Source organism: Myxocyprinus asiaticus, chromosome 19 (genome assembly GCF_019703515.2).
Source record: "Myxocyprinus asiaticus isolate MX2 ecotype Aquarium Trade chromosome 19, UBuf_Myxa_2, whole genome shotgun sequence".
In the NCBI taxonomy this organism is placed as follows: Eukaryota; Metazoa; Chordata; class Actinopteri; order Cypriniformes; family Catostomidae; genus Myxocyprinus; species Myxocyprinus asiaticus.
The window spans coordinates 36,231,136-36,248,212 of record NC_059362.1 but is presented as its reverse complement, the minus strand read 5'-3'; the positions used below and the strand labels follow the sequence as shown (position 1 = coordinate 36,248,212).

Below are 17,077 nucleotides of genomic sequence, written 5' to 3'. Positions count from 1 at the left end.
AAAACCACCTGCCTAATATTGTGTAGGTCCCCCTCATGCCTCCAAAACAGCGGCAACCTGCATCTCACAATAGCATTCTGAGATGCTATTCTTCTCACCACAATTGTACAGAGTGGTTATCTGAGTTTGTGGTGCCAGAAGGGCTGGTTTGAGTATTTCTGTAACTGCTGATCTCCTGGGATTTTCACACACAACAGTCTCTAGAATTTACTCAGTATGGTGCCAAAAACAAAAAAACATCCAGTGAGGGGCAGTTCTGCAGATGGAAACGCCTTGTCGATGAGAGAGGTCAACAGAGAATGGCCAGAATGGCTCGAACTGACAATTAATGCTATTCTGAGATGCGGGTTTTTGCGGCACGAGGGGTACCTGCACAATATTAGGCAGGTAGGTTTAATGTTGTGGCTGGTCGGTGTATATAAATATATATATACAGCATTCACAACCTTTTAAATGTACCATAATTCATCAGTCATAGATTTCAACGATAAAATGTCTTAAATCCAGTTCATGTACTTTATTGCACTTTTAAATAAACTGCCTCCAGCCATTTCTAAAACAGATGAATGCACCATCACAAAACAAAACAAAAAATAAAGCAACATAAAAAATAGCAACACATAGAAAGCCAAATAAACATATAAAAATTAAAAATTGTAAATTAAAAAATTCAATCGGTTAAAATGTATATGCAGCAGATCATTCAAGGATAAATATATATATATATATATATATATATATATATATATATATATATATCTTTTTTTTTTTTTTTTACTAAGCTTATTCTACAGCCAGTTATTTTTGACACTACAGTATATTTCCACTCTGTCATGACCAGTGTTAAATAAGTTACTCCAAAATAGTAATCCAAAACAAATTACCTGAAGTATAAGTCTTTGCGGGGGAAAAAAAGGGGGGTTTCCCAATCAGTGGGCGTTTTCAAACCAGCATGGGCCGCTTTACTTGATTTGCTAAAATAGAGTGGGTGGTTACCAAAACCTTTTTTCTCCTCAATGACATCTGAGCTCACCCATAATTGCAAAATTGCAATAATATTTAGCCTTCTGCTGACTTTAGTAGTTTAACCAACAATTCAAGGATAGACTACAATAATCATGGTCTGTCATATAAATGTTGTTTAGGCTATGTATTCACAAAGAAAATGTTGTATACGTGAGTAAAATGTGTTGTGTATGTAACCTATCTCTAATCACCTGAAAATGAGCAAATAGAGGTTCCCTATTTTGATTTGATGGTTAAAAAAACATCCAACCTGTTTTGAAAATGCCCCCCGATTGGGGAACCCCATTTTTGTTCAGCAGAACATTATAATCAGATTACTTCATGGAAAGAAATCACATTACTTTTAAGTTACTTTCTAAAACAATTTTCATTAAAAAAAAAAAATTTAAAATTAAAAAAAAAAAAAGTGTTTGCTTTCTCTGCTCATTTCTATATTTTTCATTCTCCTTTTTCATTATCCCTGTCCCTTCAGCCATCACAGAAACACAAACATACATTCAAATTAACAATTTTAAATGCATTCTACATAGAAATATGTGTAATGCTAATGTACAAAAATGTTTTTACTTGATTGAAAATTAGTAACTGTAATCTGATTACAATGATTTAATATGTAAAGTACTTTTACTTTTGACTAAAAAATAATTAGATTGCAGAAACGAATTACTTTAATGTCTAAACACTCCCCTCTATTTATTCTTTGCTGAAGTCTTTTCTATTACTGCTCTTTTGTTAAAAGATCTTCCTGAGCTTCTATGAAATGGCACAAACTACACATTTGGGTGTTCTGAAAAACATTTGTATGAAAACTTAAAAACAAAACAAACATGGATAGCAATGTTCTCTCCATAAAGGTACAATATAGGGACTCAACCATTTAAAAATCAAGCACATGTCTAAATAGATGATGTTTCTTGGCTATGCTTTTTTAATAATGATTCTCAAATGTTTCATAAAAATGTGATAATATTCCAGAATTTCATACGGGAACTCTGGTGATTTGGCAAATTTATTCTTTCTTTATAACTTCAATAGCAGAAAATCAGATAGCAGATGAATGTTAAATTACTAGTCATATTTACCAGCCTTCTGGGATGTTATGGATCTTAGCAATTGGTACAAATAACTTGGCAAATTAATACCTTCAAAGTCATTGTATTGCAAATAAACTGCTTCACAATTACTGTTGAAAGACAGCCATTATGTAGGCTATAATCAACACAGACATATCTATAAAGTTGACAATAACTAGTGCAGATATTAATTTCCATTATGTTGAAAACAATATTTGAGATGAATTCATTCAAAGTCCCAGAGAATTAGTAACATGCCCATGCAGATTATAACTGTTATTATATATTTTAATGAGATGAGGTGTTTGAGCAGGGAAGATTGCTACCTTTCAAAAACATGTGCAAATCAATCCCCCGAGATAAAAATGGCTGTATAAAAATATTCCAATGCAGTATACAAAAAAAGTGACATTCTCAAGTATATTTCCATATCAAAATGCTCACTGAAGCAGCGACATCTCAAAAAAGACTTTTTACTTGGCTTTAGAAAAGACGAATTCAATCCTGCAGCAATATGACATCAACATGATCATGAACTCCTTGCAGTAATAGCTCCCCTTCGAATGCAATGACCTTCTTTCGCTTGGCTGCTTTCAGTGTCCCGACCAGAGCTTCAAAGAGGTTGGCGCACTGGTCATCATTAAACAAGACTCCAAATTTGACGCTGATCTTCCCATCTGCATCTGTGAGAGAGTGAGAGTGGTCTGGGTTCACAAACTAACTCTTATTCACTTATTAACAACCATTAATTTACCATGAAACTCTCCCATAAACAGTTATGAACTTGACTTGAAACAGTATTAACGAAAGCCAGAAAAACAGAGACCAGTGTAATGAATCATATGACTGGTTTTCATTAGCCTGACAGAACTTCAGAACTTCACTGCATCTTATTCCAGAATTTCCTCATCTAGAGGCATGTCAACACGTGCATAATTAGATAATGATGACATGTATAGACATGTGTCTTCCCATAAACTTTTCACTGAATCTAGAACCAGCATCACACAATATGTTTTCAACAAGTATCTCTTTTCATAACACTGAGGATGATGTTGATAAAGAATAGTGCCATACTTACTTTTGCTGCCCAGTCGACGAATCTCATCAACCAGCAGAGTAACTTCATGTTCCACATTCATTTTTTGCTCTGAAAGTTTACATGCATGTTGTTAATGCACTAAAGGTCTCATTTCCTTTCTCATGTGTTTCAGTCACTTGTCCATACTGTAACACTCACATATTGGTCTTAAGTCAACCACTGACAGTATTCAAATACACAGAGATTCCTGATTGGTCGTGCAATAATAATTCAAGTCAAGTGGGGCAAGTTTTGCATAGTGTTTGTCTTTGTAATGCAAGATTGAATAGATGCACATACTCCGAAACTGCAACTAGAAAAATAAACAAAAGTTCATTTATAGCATCTTGGGCGTTTTAAATACATTACAACAACAACGCACGCACGCACACAATAAACAGCTTTACACAGATTTAGACATTTAAGTTCTATGCACACTTGTTTCTTTATTTAGCGCCCTCTTTGGAGGAGTTCAGAATTGCAACGCCGCACCCTAGCGGTGCAGATGCTGACCATATCAAGACTACAATTATTTATCGCCTTGAACTTTAAGAAAAAATATTTAAATAAATCATATGGCCATATATAATTAATACCAGGCAGGAAAACACACAGGAGTTAAATATAATTAAGCTTAAGTAGTAAAACGTGCATGGCTTTCACCGAGCACGAGGATTATCATTTGATCAAGAAATGCGGAAGTGCGAGTCTTTACATTGAAAGTGGAAGACGTGTGAAAATCTGTATTGAAACATATTGTGAATCACACCGGTTTTTAATGCGATCATCACATACGTTCCCTATAATAAAATACATAAATAAATAAGCACTCTTTTGTGAGTAAAACCATTGAGACCGGATCACAGAGGCATTCATATAATCTGCATTAATAATCCATAACTCCTCTGGGAACTGTATTAGGTCAAGTAAATAATTAATTTACACCACAAAACATTTAACTAAGCAGTTTAATATGTTTGACCTACCTGTATGATGGTTGTGTGCCGCCGCTCAGTACTATAGGCTGTTTGAAATGAGAAAGCACTACCATAGATGGCTTTGTGTGTGACGTCACATTGAACGGCACCCTTCAGATCAACCTAGTTACAAAGTCTTGAAGACATTTATTATTATTATTATTATTATTATTATTATTATTATGAAAACCAAAACAAGTCTCGGGAAATTATTGTTAATTTTTTCATTGTTGCAGAAAAAATGTTATATTTATAAACAGAAATTATTTAAAATAAAAAGCCTAAAATTGCCTAAACTGAATTATTGTTAGAAATAGACGATTAAACAAATACTGCACTTTGAGTAATTAATAATTAAACATTTAATATATAATGAACCATAATTTACTTTTTTCTATTTATTTATTTTTCAAAGTGTAGGTGTTTTTTCACCCTTTTATTTATTACTTTTGTAACGTAGTGAATGTGTTTTTCAAATGTTCATTCTTTGTACAAATAAGTGATTTATTGAGCATAAACTAAAAATAAAAAATAAATAAAAGAGAAAAGAAAAAGAACCTACAACGTGTTTGGGGATCGTGTCTACTGGAAAGTGTTTTAGATTGATTTTTCAAACTTTGTAAAAAGGTAAATATCCCCTAACTTCTGTATTAGTTAAAAGCTTTTTTTTTTTTTTTTTTTTTTTTTTTTTTTAGACTCTTTTATGTTAATTTTACAAATAATTTATTTATTTTCAAATTTTCAAAGAAAAAGCCTACTTTTTTATTTTTAATAAGGATGTCGAGTCATATTTTAATACTCACCTTGAAAAAAAATAAATAAATAAAAAAAATAAAAAATAAAATATCCAAAAGCAAGAAGGTCTAATACTCTCTTATGGTGTGCTGTTTATAAGATATTATAAGGCGTTTAATGTAACCTTCTTGGAATGTGCTGTGTTATTTGTTTTAAAATGCTTTCGGTTGTTTTGTATTGTTGATTATAATAAAATATCATGTTATCCCGTAAAAAAATATTAAAAAAATAAATAAAAAAATAGTTAGAAAATGTATTCATTAATTAAAGAATTAATATATATCTTTATGACGTGGGGGAAAAAATACAGGAATTAAACTATAAGTTAATATGTTCATTCATGGGGAGATGCTCTCCATTCATAGGCGTAAACATTTTGATTGCTTTTACTCGGCGCTAGGTGGTAGTAAATAGCCATTTATGGACGATAACTGCTCTACAAAAGATTTTTTTTTTTTTTGGCCAAGGAAGGTCTTACTAAATAATTGTGTGTATTTGACAGGGCCATTGATATTAACTATCTCCTTTTTAATGTGAATGTGCCGTTTAAACAGTATTTGTGAAAACGCCACCACAACCTATGCGTAAGACAAGGAATATCCAATCAGCGAACGACAGGCGGTCTTACGTATGCTGTCGACGCCCATTATACATGGGAAATGTAGTTTTAGATTCCTTTCTGATCCCTTTGTAGTCTAGAACGTATTACGTAAGAGGGTCGCTAACTGCTCCGACCAACCATCTTCGCCGTCATTAAAGGTCGTAGTCCTCTCTGGATCACTGTGCATATTTAAACAGCATGACTCCAGGCGTGTGGTTCTTTTGGGAACTTGAGCTTACGCTGTTGTATTATAACTTACGTTCATAAATATTTTCTTTAATTCCCAACTCTCTCGGTGTGTGGGAAGCAGAGGACACCTCCAATGGCTCCTGTACAAGAAAACACGCAGTGGCCCCGAGTATCAAAGTTCACTCTGTCTGCATGTGCTGCAACCGTTGCAGAATTAGGTGGCTACAGGTCCTTTACACATTTTTTATGTAATTAATTCATTTTAAAACGTATAATTTATACAATAATTAATTAATTGTATAATATTTAAATGATATTTGTATTTATCTTTGCACATCTATGTTTGATTTTTGTACCATTTTTTTGTTTCAGTCACATTTCCCCTAGACCTCACCAAAACTAGACTTCAGATACAGGGTGAAGGTGGTTCCCGACAGCATGCTGGTAGTTTACATACTCAAACCCCACAAAGGGGCATGCTAAGCACAGCTGTGGGTATAGTGCGAGAAGAGGGGCCCTTGAAGTTATGGCAAGGGGCCACACCAGCTATCTATAGACATATAGGTAAAGTGTTCATTTGTCTATCAGTAATCACTGAAAAGACAGTAGACACAAGAATAAACCGTAGCATTCACCAGTCCTGGAATTTAGACTTAAAGGTGCACTCAGTAATTTTTTCCTCATTAAAAAAGTTTAACTCTTAAAGACATGAATTGTAATTTTGCAATATACGTAGGAAATCATGACCACTCACATTAAAATGAAAACTTCAGTCATATCAGTAAACATATAAAAGCTGTTTTATTCTACATGGAGAGGGTCCGCACGTGGGGGCTGCCATGTTAGAATCACACGACCAGCCGAATATTACTCACTTAATCTCAGTAACCGTCCTGTTATTTGAAACTTTCACTCATTGATTAAAGTAATCATGGCTGACTGTGAATGCTAAATTTCTACAATGGCATCTGAAACTGAAAACTATTGATTTTAAATTATGCTACATCCAAGCCGCTAAGTGTCAGTGTAAGTACAAGATGACACAGAGATTGCACCTTAAATGTCCAACTGCATTCAAGGAATTGATATTCAAATCTGTTGCTTTTACCACTTCTGACCTTTGAAATTCCTCATCTTTAGTTTATTCAGGGGGGAGGATGCTCGCTTACGAGCAGCTCAGAGAATCTGTCTTTGGAAGATCTGAAGATGGCAGCTTTCCATTTTGGTGAGAGAAAATTGCCTGCGAAATTTGAAACAGAAATGATTCAAGTCTAAAGATCAGCATGTGTTCTGTGATGTTCACAGGAAAGCAGTGATTGCCAGTATGATATCAGGTGCCTTGGGCCAGTTCATCGCCAGTCCAACAGATCTAGTGAAGGTTCAAATGCAAATGGAAGGGAAGCGCAAACTAGAAGGGAAGCCACCAAGGTAAGATACAGCCATGTTTTAATGACTGTCTTCATCCAGTGGAAGTTACCTGTTAAGTACTCTTCATATTGCTTGTAACTGTGAATATGGTGACAAGAAAAAGCGATCCTTTTTTTGAATCCTTTGGAATTAGCTGGTTTTCTGCATTAATTGGTCACAAAATGTGATCTCATCTTCATCAGTCACAAGTATAGACAAACACAATGTGCTTAAGAAAACAGCACAGAAACAATTATAATCTTTCATGTCTTCATTGAACACATCCCATTAAACATTCACAGTGCTGTGTAAAAAGTAAGTGAACCCTTGGAATTAATAACTGGTCAATCCTCCTTTGGCAGCAATAACCTCAACCAAGCATTTCCGGTAGCTGCGGATTAGACTGCAGATTTTCTTTAGCCATTCTGTAGTGGATTTACTTCGACGTTTAGGGTCATTGTACTGCTGCATCATCCAACTTCTACTTAGCTTCAGCTAGCGCACAGCCACTCTGATATTATCCTGTAGGATATCTAGATAAACTTAAGAATTAATTTGTCCTTTAATGATGGCAAGCGGTCAAGGCCTCGAACCAGCAAAGCAGCCCCAAATCATGATGAACCCTCCACCGTACTTCACCATTGGGATGATGTATTCATGTTGGTATGCGGTGCCCTTTTTATGCCGTACGTAGTGCTGCGTGTTCTTCCCAAACAATTCAACCTTAGTTTCATCAGTCCATAAAACATTTTCCCAGTAGCGTTGTGGAGTGTCAGGGTGGTCTTTGGCAAACTTCAGATGCACAGCAATGTTTTTTTGGAAAGCAGCAGCTTCCTTCAAGGTGTCCTGCCGTGGACACCATGCCTGTTTAATGTTTACCGTATAGTAGATTCATAAACAGAGATGTTAACCAGTTCCAATGATTCCTTCAAGTCTTTAGCTGTTACTCTAGGGTTCTTTTTTTACCTCACTGAGCATTCTGCGGTGTGCCCTTTGAGTCATCTTGGCTGGACGGCCACTTCTAGGGAGAGTAGCCACTGTACTAAATCATCTCCATTAATAGACAGTTTGTCTAACTGTGGACAGTTGAATGTTAAGCTCTTCAGGATAACTTTGTAACCCTTTCCAGCTTTATGCAAAGCAACAATTCTTGATCATAGGTCTTCTGAGATCTCTTTTGGTCAGGCATGGTCCACTTTAGCAGATGCTTCTTGTGAATAGCAAACTCAAAATGTTTCAGTGATTTTTATAATTCAGAGTAGCTCTGACCCACACCTTCAATCTCGTTTCAATAATTGGATGCCAGGTTTGCCAGCTACTAACTTGAATTAGCTTTTGTTGATGTCATTAGCCGAGGGGTTCACATACCTTTTCCAACCTATACTGTGAATATTTGAATGATGTATTCAATATGTACATAAACAGTACAATAATTTGTGTGTTATTAGTTAAAACTGATTGTGTTTTTTGATTATTGTAATTTAGATGAAGATCAAACCAGACAAAAATGTATACATAAATGCAGGTAATTCCATTGGGTTCACATACAATTTCTTGCCACTGTATATAGTTGTTTCTTTTTAACTTACAGAGTGCATGGAGTTTACCATGCTTTCACGAAGATCATTGCAGAGGGTGGAATAAGGGGCCTTTGGGCTGGATGGGTACCCAACGTTCAAAGAGCTGCACTCGTTAATTTAGGAGGTATAGAAGTCAAGTGAGCACTTTGAATGAAAGTAGTATAGTAGATATCAAATTCCAGACAGTTAGTATAACACAGTAACTACATCAGTGTCAGATATTAACTTTTCCATTAACAAGCAATATTTACCCCCTGGATTTGATTTTTAAGGGCATTTTTTACCTTTATGAGGGCATATGTTTTCAAATCATATAATTTTACATTAATTTAATCAATTTATTAACATAAAATCAATTTGAGTAAATGTGTCTTATATTTTAAGCAAAAATACGTATAATTAACACTAGAATATAATATTAAGAAATATGTCAGATCAGATAATAATAATAAAACAGCAAGGAATTAATTCCACATTTTGAATCTTGGGGGTCACTTTTAGTGGCATTTTTGCCCAGAGACCTTGTTCATTTCTGACCCTGAAAAATAGCTTCAAAGTGACTGAGATTAAGTCTGGATTTTGTAGTTACTGCAATTTTCACACATCTCTCACAGGACAGATTGATTTAGGTCATAACTCAATTTTGACAAAATGTGTAGTTACTGCGTTTTATCTTTGAACAGCTGTATCTTTCTAATGCATTAAACATTTTTCACTTCACATTCAGACCTCATGACATATGACACAGTGAAGCATTTTCTCCTGAGAAACACCTCCATACAGGACAACAGTGTTTGTCATGGATTGTCAAGGTGAAATTCTGTTATCCTATGAATGCAATTACAGTGACCATAATAATGTCATTTTCAAGAGGTTTTTAAAATAAAAAATATTTTTGTCTAGCATATGCTCCGGATTGGTTGCTGCTACCATGGGAACACCGGCTGATGTGGTAAAAACTAGAGTAATGAACCAGCCACGGGATTCAAATGGGAGGTTAGTTTAGTAGTCTTTACATGCAGTTAAGTTAGAGCATTATTTTGCTTTGTTACAAAAATATATATTTTGACATTCTGTTTTACAGGGGCCTTCTTTACAAGTCTTCTATAGACTGCCTGGTTAAGTCGGTGAAAAAAGAAGGTTGTATATCCCTCTATAAAGGATTCCTTCCAACCTGGTTTAGAATGGTACTATGATTCCAAATTAATTTATTCAAGTTTTATCTCTTTGGCAGCTCTTTTATTAATTTATTTTTGATTTTTGATTTTTTCCAGGCTCCATGGTCTTTGACTTTTTGGCTAACATTTGAGCAAATGAGACGAGCAATGGGCATCAGCTCGTTTTAATAGGTGTAAAAGCAATGCTCACATTGAACCAAATAGAGTTTTTTTTTTAATAGTCTCAGAGCTGAACATTTGAGTCCTTTTACAGTATATAGAGCTATGTGTGTGAATTCAGTTGTATCCAGGCACACACTGCAGGACAGTTAAAATAAGAGAAAAAGCCTCAATCAATTAATTTTCAGTTGTTTGTTAATTTGATGATTATATGTCTTGAAGAGAATAAAAAGCACTGGGGATCATTCAAGCCTTTTTGTAAAAAATTGAAAATGGCACTGTTGTTCATCTTGACATTTTTCTTTAGCCATTCTGTAGAGTCCAGCAGCGACTGCCCACTCCCATGACATACTGTGAATGACACAATCGAGTCACTCTCCCTACACTCTGAAACAACTTATATATTTGTATATATCTGAATATTTTGCAATAAACGTGAAATATATTGATTCATTACTTATAATCAACAAACTAAAATCAATAGTTTTATATATTCCCATTGTTTTTTTATTTAATTACATCGTTCGCAATGCTTTATGGGATTATAGTTCATTCCCTCATGAAAAATGCTAAGTACACAGTCTTGTACTTTTGTCATTTTTTCCGATATTCAAATAATTTTTGTTGCGATTCACCTCTAAGCTGTTTGGTTTAGTTCATGACTTACAACACCAATAACTTAAACGTACTTTTACATTTAAGTTAAACTCTTTTAACTTACATTTAAAAAATCATTTATTACACCAAAGGGTAATTTAAAGGGGCATTCAGTAATTTTATCCTCATTAAAAAAGTTTAACTCCTAAAGACATGAATTGTAATTTTGCAATATATGTAGGAAATCATGACCACTCACATTAAAATGAAGACTTCAGTCATATCAGTAACTTTATAAAAGCTGTTTTAATCTAAATGGAGAGGGTCCGCACATGGGGGCTGCCATGTTAGAATCACATGACCAGCCGAATACTTTTAGCTTAATCTCAGTAACCGTCCTGTTATTTGAAACTTTCACTCATCGATTAAAGTAATCATGGATGACTGTGAATACTAAATTTCTACAATGGCATCTGAAAATAAAAACTATTGATTTTAAATGATGCTACATCCAAGCCGCTAGGTGTCAGTGTAAGTCCAAGATGACACAAAGACAAAAGTTACTGAGTGCACCTTTAAAATTAACTAAGGCAAATAAGGTGATTAAAAACTGGGAAGAAACAAATGGAAGAAACAGTGACTAGTCAGTCACCTAAAATATACACTTACTCTTATATATTCATATAAACAAAACACTAGTTTGACATGTTATGTGTTGAAAACCAGAATATTTTGTGAAGTATGCAACTAGTGTGCGCTACTTTCTCTCAAACTGTTAGAAAACTTACAATTTCATCTAAAACAGTTGAAAATAATTTAATACTGCAAAAAAAATTTTTTTTATAATACCACAAGAACAATAACAATTGGTTGTTTAAAGTTGAAAACAACACATGGAATTACAATTTTAGGACCCAGTGTTAAAATCCAATGCATTATCATCTTACATTACGTATAATAATTAACATTAACGCAGATTTCAGAACAACCTAGTGAGATTAGACTCAATATAGTCAGAGACCTCAAACAACCACTAGAGGACGTCTAGTCAATAACTTCAACAGAAAGGAAATAAACCCGGAACGTAAATAAAGAGCCCACTGACTACGTAATTTCCTGCCCAGAGATTTTTTACGTTCATCAAAATGGCAACGCAGAGTAGTGGCACGTCCAGGCGTTTAGTCCAGTATGTTATCGTCCGGTCAGACCTCATACACACTTTATCATGGCCTTTAGGCGCCGTCATAACTCAAGCCTGTCACGCGGCCACTGCAGCCATTCATTTACACTACAGTGACCCCGATACTCAAGAATACCTGGCAGAACTGGACAGCATGCACAAAGTGGTACTGCAGGTTAGTAGATCACATATGCAGCATGCGTAGATGCCTCTATACTGTTTCAAACACACTTTTTGAAATATTTTGAATTGGTTGCATTATATAGTAGTGTTTGGTTTCTTATTATTTTCAGTAATTACTATTAAAGCCTTAATGTATATCTGTATAGAGGCATCATAGATTTACAGCTGTTTTTTTTAATTTATTTATTTTTTTTAAACTAATTCCACAGGCACCAGATGAGGCTTCTCTCTCCACTCTTTCCAGTACTCTACATGAAAAAGAAATAGCACATAAACTATGGATGGAGCAGCCCGAAAATATCCCCACTTGCTTGGCTTTAAAACCCTACCCTAAAGAGACTGTGCAGCCTTTTCTAAAAAAGTTCAAGCTTTTCAAATGATAGGAGCCCTTCATGGATTGCACATAACAGTGAAAGACTGGTCTCTAGATTAGCATGTGGCAATAAAAATGATATGGATGTACTTTTGTGTCAGGTGGAATTTCATCATTTGATTTGTGTAATAACTAATTGAATAGCCTCTTAATACTTTTTCTTTTTTTTAGGGTTCAACTGCCTTTGAATCTCACCATCAATTTTCATCAACATTCATTCTCTTGTTATATATCAATCATAACAACAAGATGTCTCTCTCTCTGTGGCAAAACATGCTACTTAGTTCAATTAGTACACCAGAAAAGCAACTGAAATATAAATTCTTTAATATCTGTAAGCAAACTGAATGTTTTACTTTTTTTTTTCTTCTGCATATTGATCATATGGGTAATACTGCATCAAAAGTGTCTGACTTAAAGCATCCTGAATCTATTAAAAATAAACTGATGATTCTGTCCCACAAGCACAAGGAGAGCTTTTGAAATGTTTATATATATATATATATATATACATACATACATACATACATACATACATACACACACACATACATACACTCACTGAACACTTTATTATGAACAATGTGGGCCTAAAGAAGTCCTTGACATGGTCTTCTGCTCTTGTAGCCCATCTGCCTAAAGGTTTTGACGTGTTGTGCATTCTGAGATGCTATTCTGCTCACTACAATTGTACAGAGTGGTTATCTGAGTTACCGTAGCCTTTCTGTCAGCTCAAACCAGTCTTGCCATTCTCCATTGACCTCTCTCATCAACAAGGCATTTCCATGATGTTTTTTTGTTATTGGCACCATTCTGAGTAATTACTAGAGACTGTTGTGCATGAAAATCCCAGGAGATCAGCAGTTACAGAAATACTCAAACCAACCTGTCTGGCACCAACAATCATGCCACAGATGAAATCACTTAGATCACATTTTTTTCCCCATGATGGTTGATGTCAACATTAACTGAAGCTCCTGGCACGTATCTGTATACTTCTTTTGCATTGCACTGCTGCCACATGACTGGCTGATTATATAATCGGATGAACAAGTAGTGTAAACTGCTTAGGGAGTGTATATACGACTTAATAATTAATGCATAATTTATAGTCAAATACTGATTACACTGAAAATAAAAAATAGTTTAACTTTAATTGTGGACATTGGATCAACACAATTAAAATTAGTTTAAAATGAAATTAAAATTTAGGCTCTACTCAAATACTTTTTGTAGCAAAAACCTAAATGAATTGAGTTTAACTTAAATTTTATCTGTTCAAATAACTATTGAACCTTTGAAGCTAGCAAAAATCACATTAGCATATACATATATCATTCTGTTTCATAAGTACAGCCACAAGACTACACATTTACTGTGAAGTGTTACCAATTTCAGTTCTTCTGGACAGGATTTGTGAAGGTCCATATGTTCAGTTTGCAGATGTAGACAAACATGGCACTGGCAGTCCTTTTTTACATGGTGCTTTATTGCAATGTGTTGCATTCTCACATTCATGGATGTTATAGAGATCTGTTAGTCAAAGCATAATTTCCTTCAAGGTATGCATCTTCACCTTGGAAAAGCAACAAAGGGGGCATATGCACTAGGTGTCCGTGAATGTTTCTTGTTTGTCTGTGTGTATGCATATATGTGTAATGTATGTGTAAACTTTAAATCTCAGTTTGAGCAGCCACATAATTCCATGAAATGGACAAGAAAAATAAGACTGATTCAGTAGATGCGAAACACAGTTTTGCAGCCCGCAGGACAATCCCTGCAGGTGCTGGACCCAGCATGTGACTGATTGTCTACAACATACTAAGAAAGGTAGGATTCTCCAGATAAACCTGGATATAGAGAAAACAAAACAAAAACATGCAGAAGTCTCCGAAATACATCTTCATTCATAGTCCCACACAGCTGCAATGATGCCTCTTAAGGGAAAAAAAAAAAGTTTTACAAGTATTATACAAAACTGGACAAAATGAGTAAAATGTAAATATCTTTATATATATTTGTTTATTTATATTAATTTTACAGGTGAAAAGTGGAACCTTGCCCTGGAGGAACAAGTCCTGGTTTCAGTGGAGTTACAAACACACAACTTTCCTTCACCAATACAACCAATATCTATTAATAAGGCAGCACTTACAATATGCAAAAATATCAGGTAAACAGTAGCTACTATAGATGATACCATATAAAGATGACATCTGAATGACGAGGAGAGTGTGTGGTGGTCGATATGCTGGATTCACTACTATGACACAATGCAGATTGTACAAGTTTGCATAAATGGTTATTAGTACTTGGCACTGAGTGGCCTGCACCGATTCTCAAAGCCTACAATAGAGCAAATGCAAACGGCAATGAGCTGAAAGCAGAGTTAATTGAGGAATGTCTTGAAAAGATAACGCCAGGAGGTCTGAACATGAGTGTACTGGCTAAAAAGACAGGGTAAGGGGAGGTGGAGTACCTGAATAAGATACAGTTGAAGTCAGAAGTTTACATACACTTAGGATGAAGTTATTAAAACTCATTTTTTAACCACTCCACAGATTTCATATTAGCAAACGATAGTTTTGGCAAGACGTTTAGGACATTTACTTTGTGCATGACATGAGTAATTTTTCCAACAATTGTTTACAGATTGTTTCACTTTTAATTGACTATATCACAATTCAAGTGGGTCAGAAGTTTACATACACCAAGTTGACTGTGCCTTTATGCAGCTTGGAAAATTCCAGAAAATGTTGTCAAGCCTTTAGGCAATTAGCCAATTAGCTTCTGATAGGCTAATTGGAGCTATTTGGAGGTGTACCTGTGGATGTATTTTAAGGCCTACCTTCAAACTCAGTGCCTCTTTGCTTGACATCATGGGAAAATAAAAGAAATCAGCCTAGACCTCAGAAAAAAATTGTGGACCTCCACAAGTCTGGTTCATCCTTGGGAGCAATTTCCAAATGCCTGAAGGTACCACATTCATCTGTACAAATAATACTACACAAGTATAAACACCATAGGGCAACACAGCCATCATACAGCTCAGGAAGGAGACACATACTGTCTCCTAGAGATGAATGGAGTTTGGTGCAAATCAATCCCAGAACAACAGCAAAGGACCTTGTGAAGATGCTGGAGGAAACAGGTAGACAAGTATCTATATCCACAGTAAAACGAGTCCTATATCGATATAACATGAAAGGCTGCTCAGCAAGGAAGAAGCCACTGCTCCAAAACTGCCATAAAAAAGCCAGACTACAGTTTGCAAGTGCACATGGGGACAAAGATCTTACTTTCTGGAGAAATGTCTTCTGGTCTTATGAAACAAAAATGGAACTTTTTGGCCATAATGACCATCGTTATGTTTGGAGGAAAAAGGGTGAGGCTGGTAAGACGAGGAAAACCATCCCAACTGTGAAGCATGGAGGTGGCAGAATCATGTTCTGGGGGTCCTTTGCTGCAGGAGGGACTGGTGCACTTCACAAAATAGATGGCATAATGAGGAAGGAAAATTATCCTAACTCAGTTAAACCAGTTCTGTCTGGAGGAATGGGCCAAAATTCCAGCAACGTATCGTGAGAAGCTTGTGGAAAGCTACCCAAAATGTTTGACCCAAGTTAAACAATTTTAAGGCAATGCTACCAAATACTAACAAAGTGTATGTAAACTTCTGACCCACTGGGAATGTGATGAAAGAAATAAAAGCTGAAAAAAATAATTCTCTCTACTATTATTCTGACATTTCACATTCTTAAAATAAAGTAGTGATCCTAACTGACCTAAGACAGGGAATGTTTTCTAAGATTAAATGTCAGGAATTGTGGAAAAACTGTGTTTAAATATATTTGGCTACAGTGTATGTAAACTTCTGACTTCAACTGTATTTAGGCATAGTTAGATCTGCAGCAGAAAAACACCCATAGCAAAGGCTCAAGCTACCCTGATATTTTAATGGTATCCAATCAACTAAGTTCTTTCTGAAGAACCTGAGATATTTTAAAATTTCTTTAGAAAATGAAATTACATTTCACTTTGCAAAATACATTCAGGGGGGTATATATTTAAATTTTTCAAGTGCGTGACTATATTCAGATTTTAACATGCTACTTAATAATGGCCTCTTTCCTTGTAATTCATGTATAAAGTGCAAAACTAGATTGTATTCCTTGCAAGTTCCTGGTACATTTAGGTTTTAGTAAAAAAATCTGTGTAAAATACAGCAAAAGTCTTAAAAAGGTCAGAATACGAAAATCCTCACAAACAAGAAAGCGTTCATCAAACGGTGAGGAGCAGTCCTCTATGCAGAAAATATGTACAAGAGGCACCTCAAATTTGGTATAAAGAATCCAGCTAAATAAAGTCAAATATCTACGTATAGTTGCATCAGTATGATTTCTTTCGACAGAGTAGCTCAAAACCACTTGTTCTGAACTACAAATGAAAATTGTTAACCTGCATCGCCTGTTCTGGACTAGAATCCTACAGTTAACATAATCGTTTCGAGTTGTGTCAGTTTGAAAACAAAAGCCAAATGCTTTTAATTTAACCTTTTAAGGTGCATAGCTAGCTTTTATACATTTTTCTACCTGAAAACAGTGACTAGATTTCCTCCCAATGAGGCATTTGCATGTTTGGTAAATCAGTAGCAACAGGGGAAGGTCTAAGATAATTC

At 35.1% G+C, this 17,077-nt stretch overlaps 3 protein-coding genes across 5 annotated transcripts; 2 read left to right on the top strand and 1 right to left on the bottom strand.

Annotated features, from left to right (window-relative positions):
• Positions 1–502: 502 nt before the first annotated feature.
• On the bottom strand, positions 503–4,262 carry LOC127456693 (costars family protein ABRACL-like). The gene is made up of 3 exons (XM_051725178.1): positions 4,167–4,262; positions 3,181–3,249; positions 503–2,782 (listed from the first exon to the last, which is right to left on the bottom strand). Exons 2-3 carry the CDS (start codon positions 3,239–3,241, stop codon positions 2,598–2,600), a joined length of 246 nt encoding a protein of 81 aa, XP_051581138.1. The 5' UTR covers positions 3,242–3,249; positions 4,167–4,262; the 3' UTR covers positions 503–2,597.
• A 1,415-nt stretch (positions 4,263–5,677) lies between these two features.
• On the top strand, positions 5,678–10,884 carry slc25a27 (solute carrier family 25 member 27). 3 transcript variants are annotated; one of them, XM_051725171.1, is made up of 9 exons: positions 5,678–5,990; positions 6,115–6,306; positions 6,883–6,967; positions 7,048–7,170; positions 8,741–8,853; positions 9,457–9,541; positions 9,633–9,725; positions 9,814–9,916; positions 10,004–10,884. In XM_051725171.1, the coding sequence occupies exons 1-9, from the start codon at positions 5,876–5,878 to the stop codon at positions 10,073–10,075; spliced, it is 981 nt and encodes a 326-aa protein (XP_051581131.1). In that variant the 5' UTR covers positions 5,678–5,875; the 3' UTR covers positions 10,076–10,884. The 3 variants fall into 3 exon arrangements, with proteins under 3 accessions (XP_051581131.1, XP_051581132.1, XP_051581133.1); XM_051725172.1 differs by having other exon boundaries at positions 5,678–5,960; positions 10,004–10,882; XM_051725173.1 differs by having other exon boundaries at positions 5,678–5,970; positions 10,004–10,882.
• Positions 10,885–11,598: 714 nt separating this feature from the next.
• On the top strand, positions 11,599–12,858 carry ptrhd1 (peptidyl-tRNA hydrolase domain containing 1). The gene is made up of 2 exons (XM_051725177.1): positions 11,599–12,018; positions 12,236–12,858. Exons 1-2 carry the CDS (start codon positions 11,809–11,811, stop codon positions 12,404–12,406), a joined length of 381 nt encoding a protein of 126 aa, XP_051581137.1. The 5' UTR covers positions 11,599–11,808; the 3' UTR covers positions 12,407–12,858.
• The last annotated feature ends 4,219 nt before the right edge of the window (positions 12,859–17,077 follow it).

Excerpts from the sequence above, each read along its gene's own strand:
- LOC127456693 (XM_051725178.1), bottom strand. The coding sequence starts at position 3,241 with ATGAATGTGGAACATGAAGTTACTCTGCTGGTTGATGAGATTCGTCGA. Across the intron at positions 2,783-3,180 it reads TCGTCGACTGGGCAGCAAAA|ATGCAGATGGGAAGATCAGC; the intron begins GTAAGTATGGCA and ends ACTCTCTCACAG.
- slc25a27 (XM_051725171.1), top strand. The coding sequence starts at position 5,876 with ATGGCTCCTGTACAAGAAAACACGCAGTGGCCCCGAGTATCAAAGTTC. Across the intron at positions 6,968-7,047 it reads GATGGCAGCTTTCCATTTTG|GAAAGCAGTGATTGCCAGTA; the intron begins GTGAGAGAAAAT and ends TGATGTTCACAG. Across the intron at positions 7,171-8,740 it reads CTAGAAGGGAAGCCACCAAG|AGTGCATGGAGTTTACCATG; the intron begins GTAAGATACAGC and ends TTTAACTTACAG.
- ptrhd1 (XM_051725177.1), top strand. The coding sequence starts at position 11,809 with ATGGCAACGCAGAGTAGTGGCACGTCCAGGCGTTTAGTCCAGTATGTT. Across the intron at positions 12,019-12,235 it reads TGCACAAAGTGGTACTGCAG|GCACCAGATGAGGCTTCTCT; the intron begins GTTAGTAGATCA and ends CTAATTCCACAG.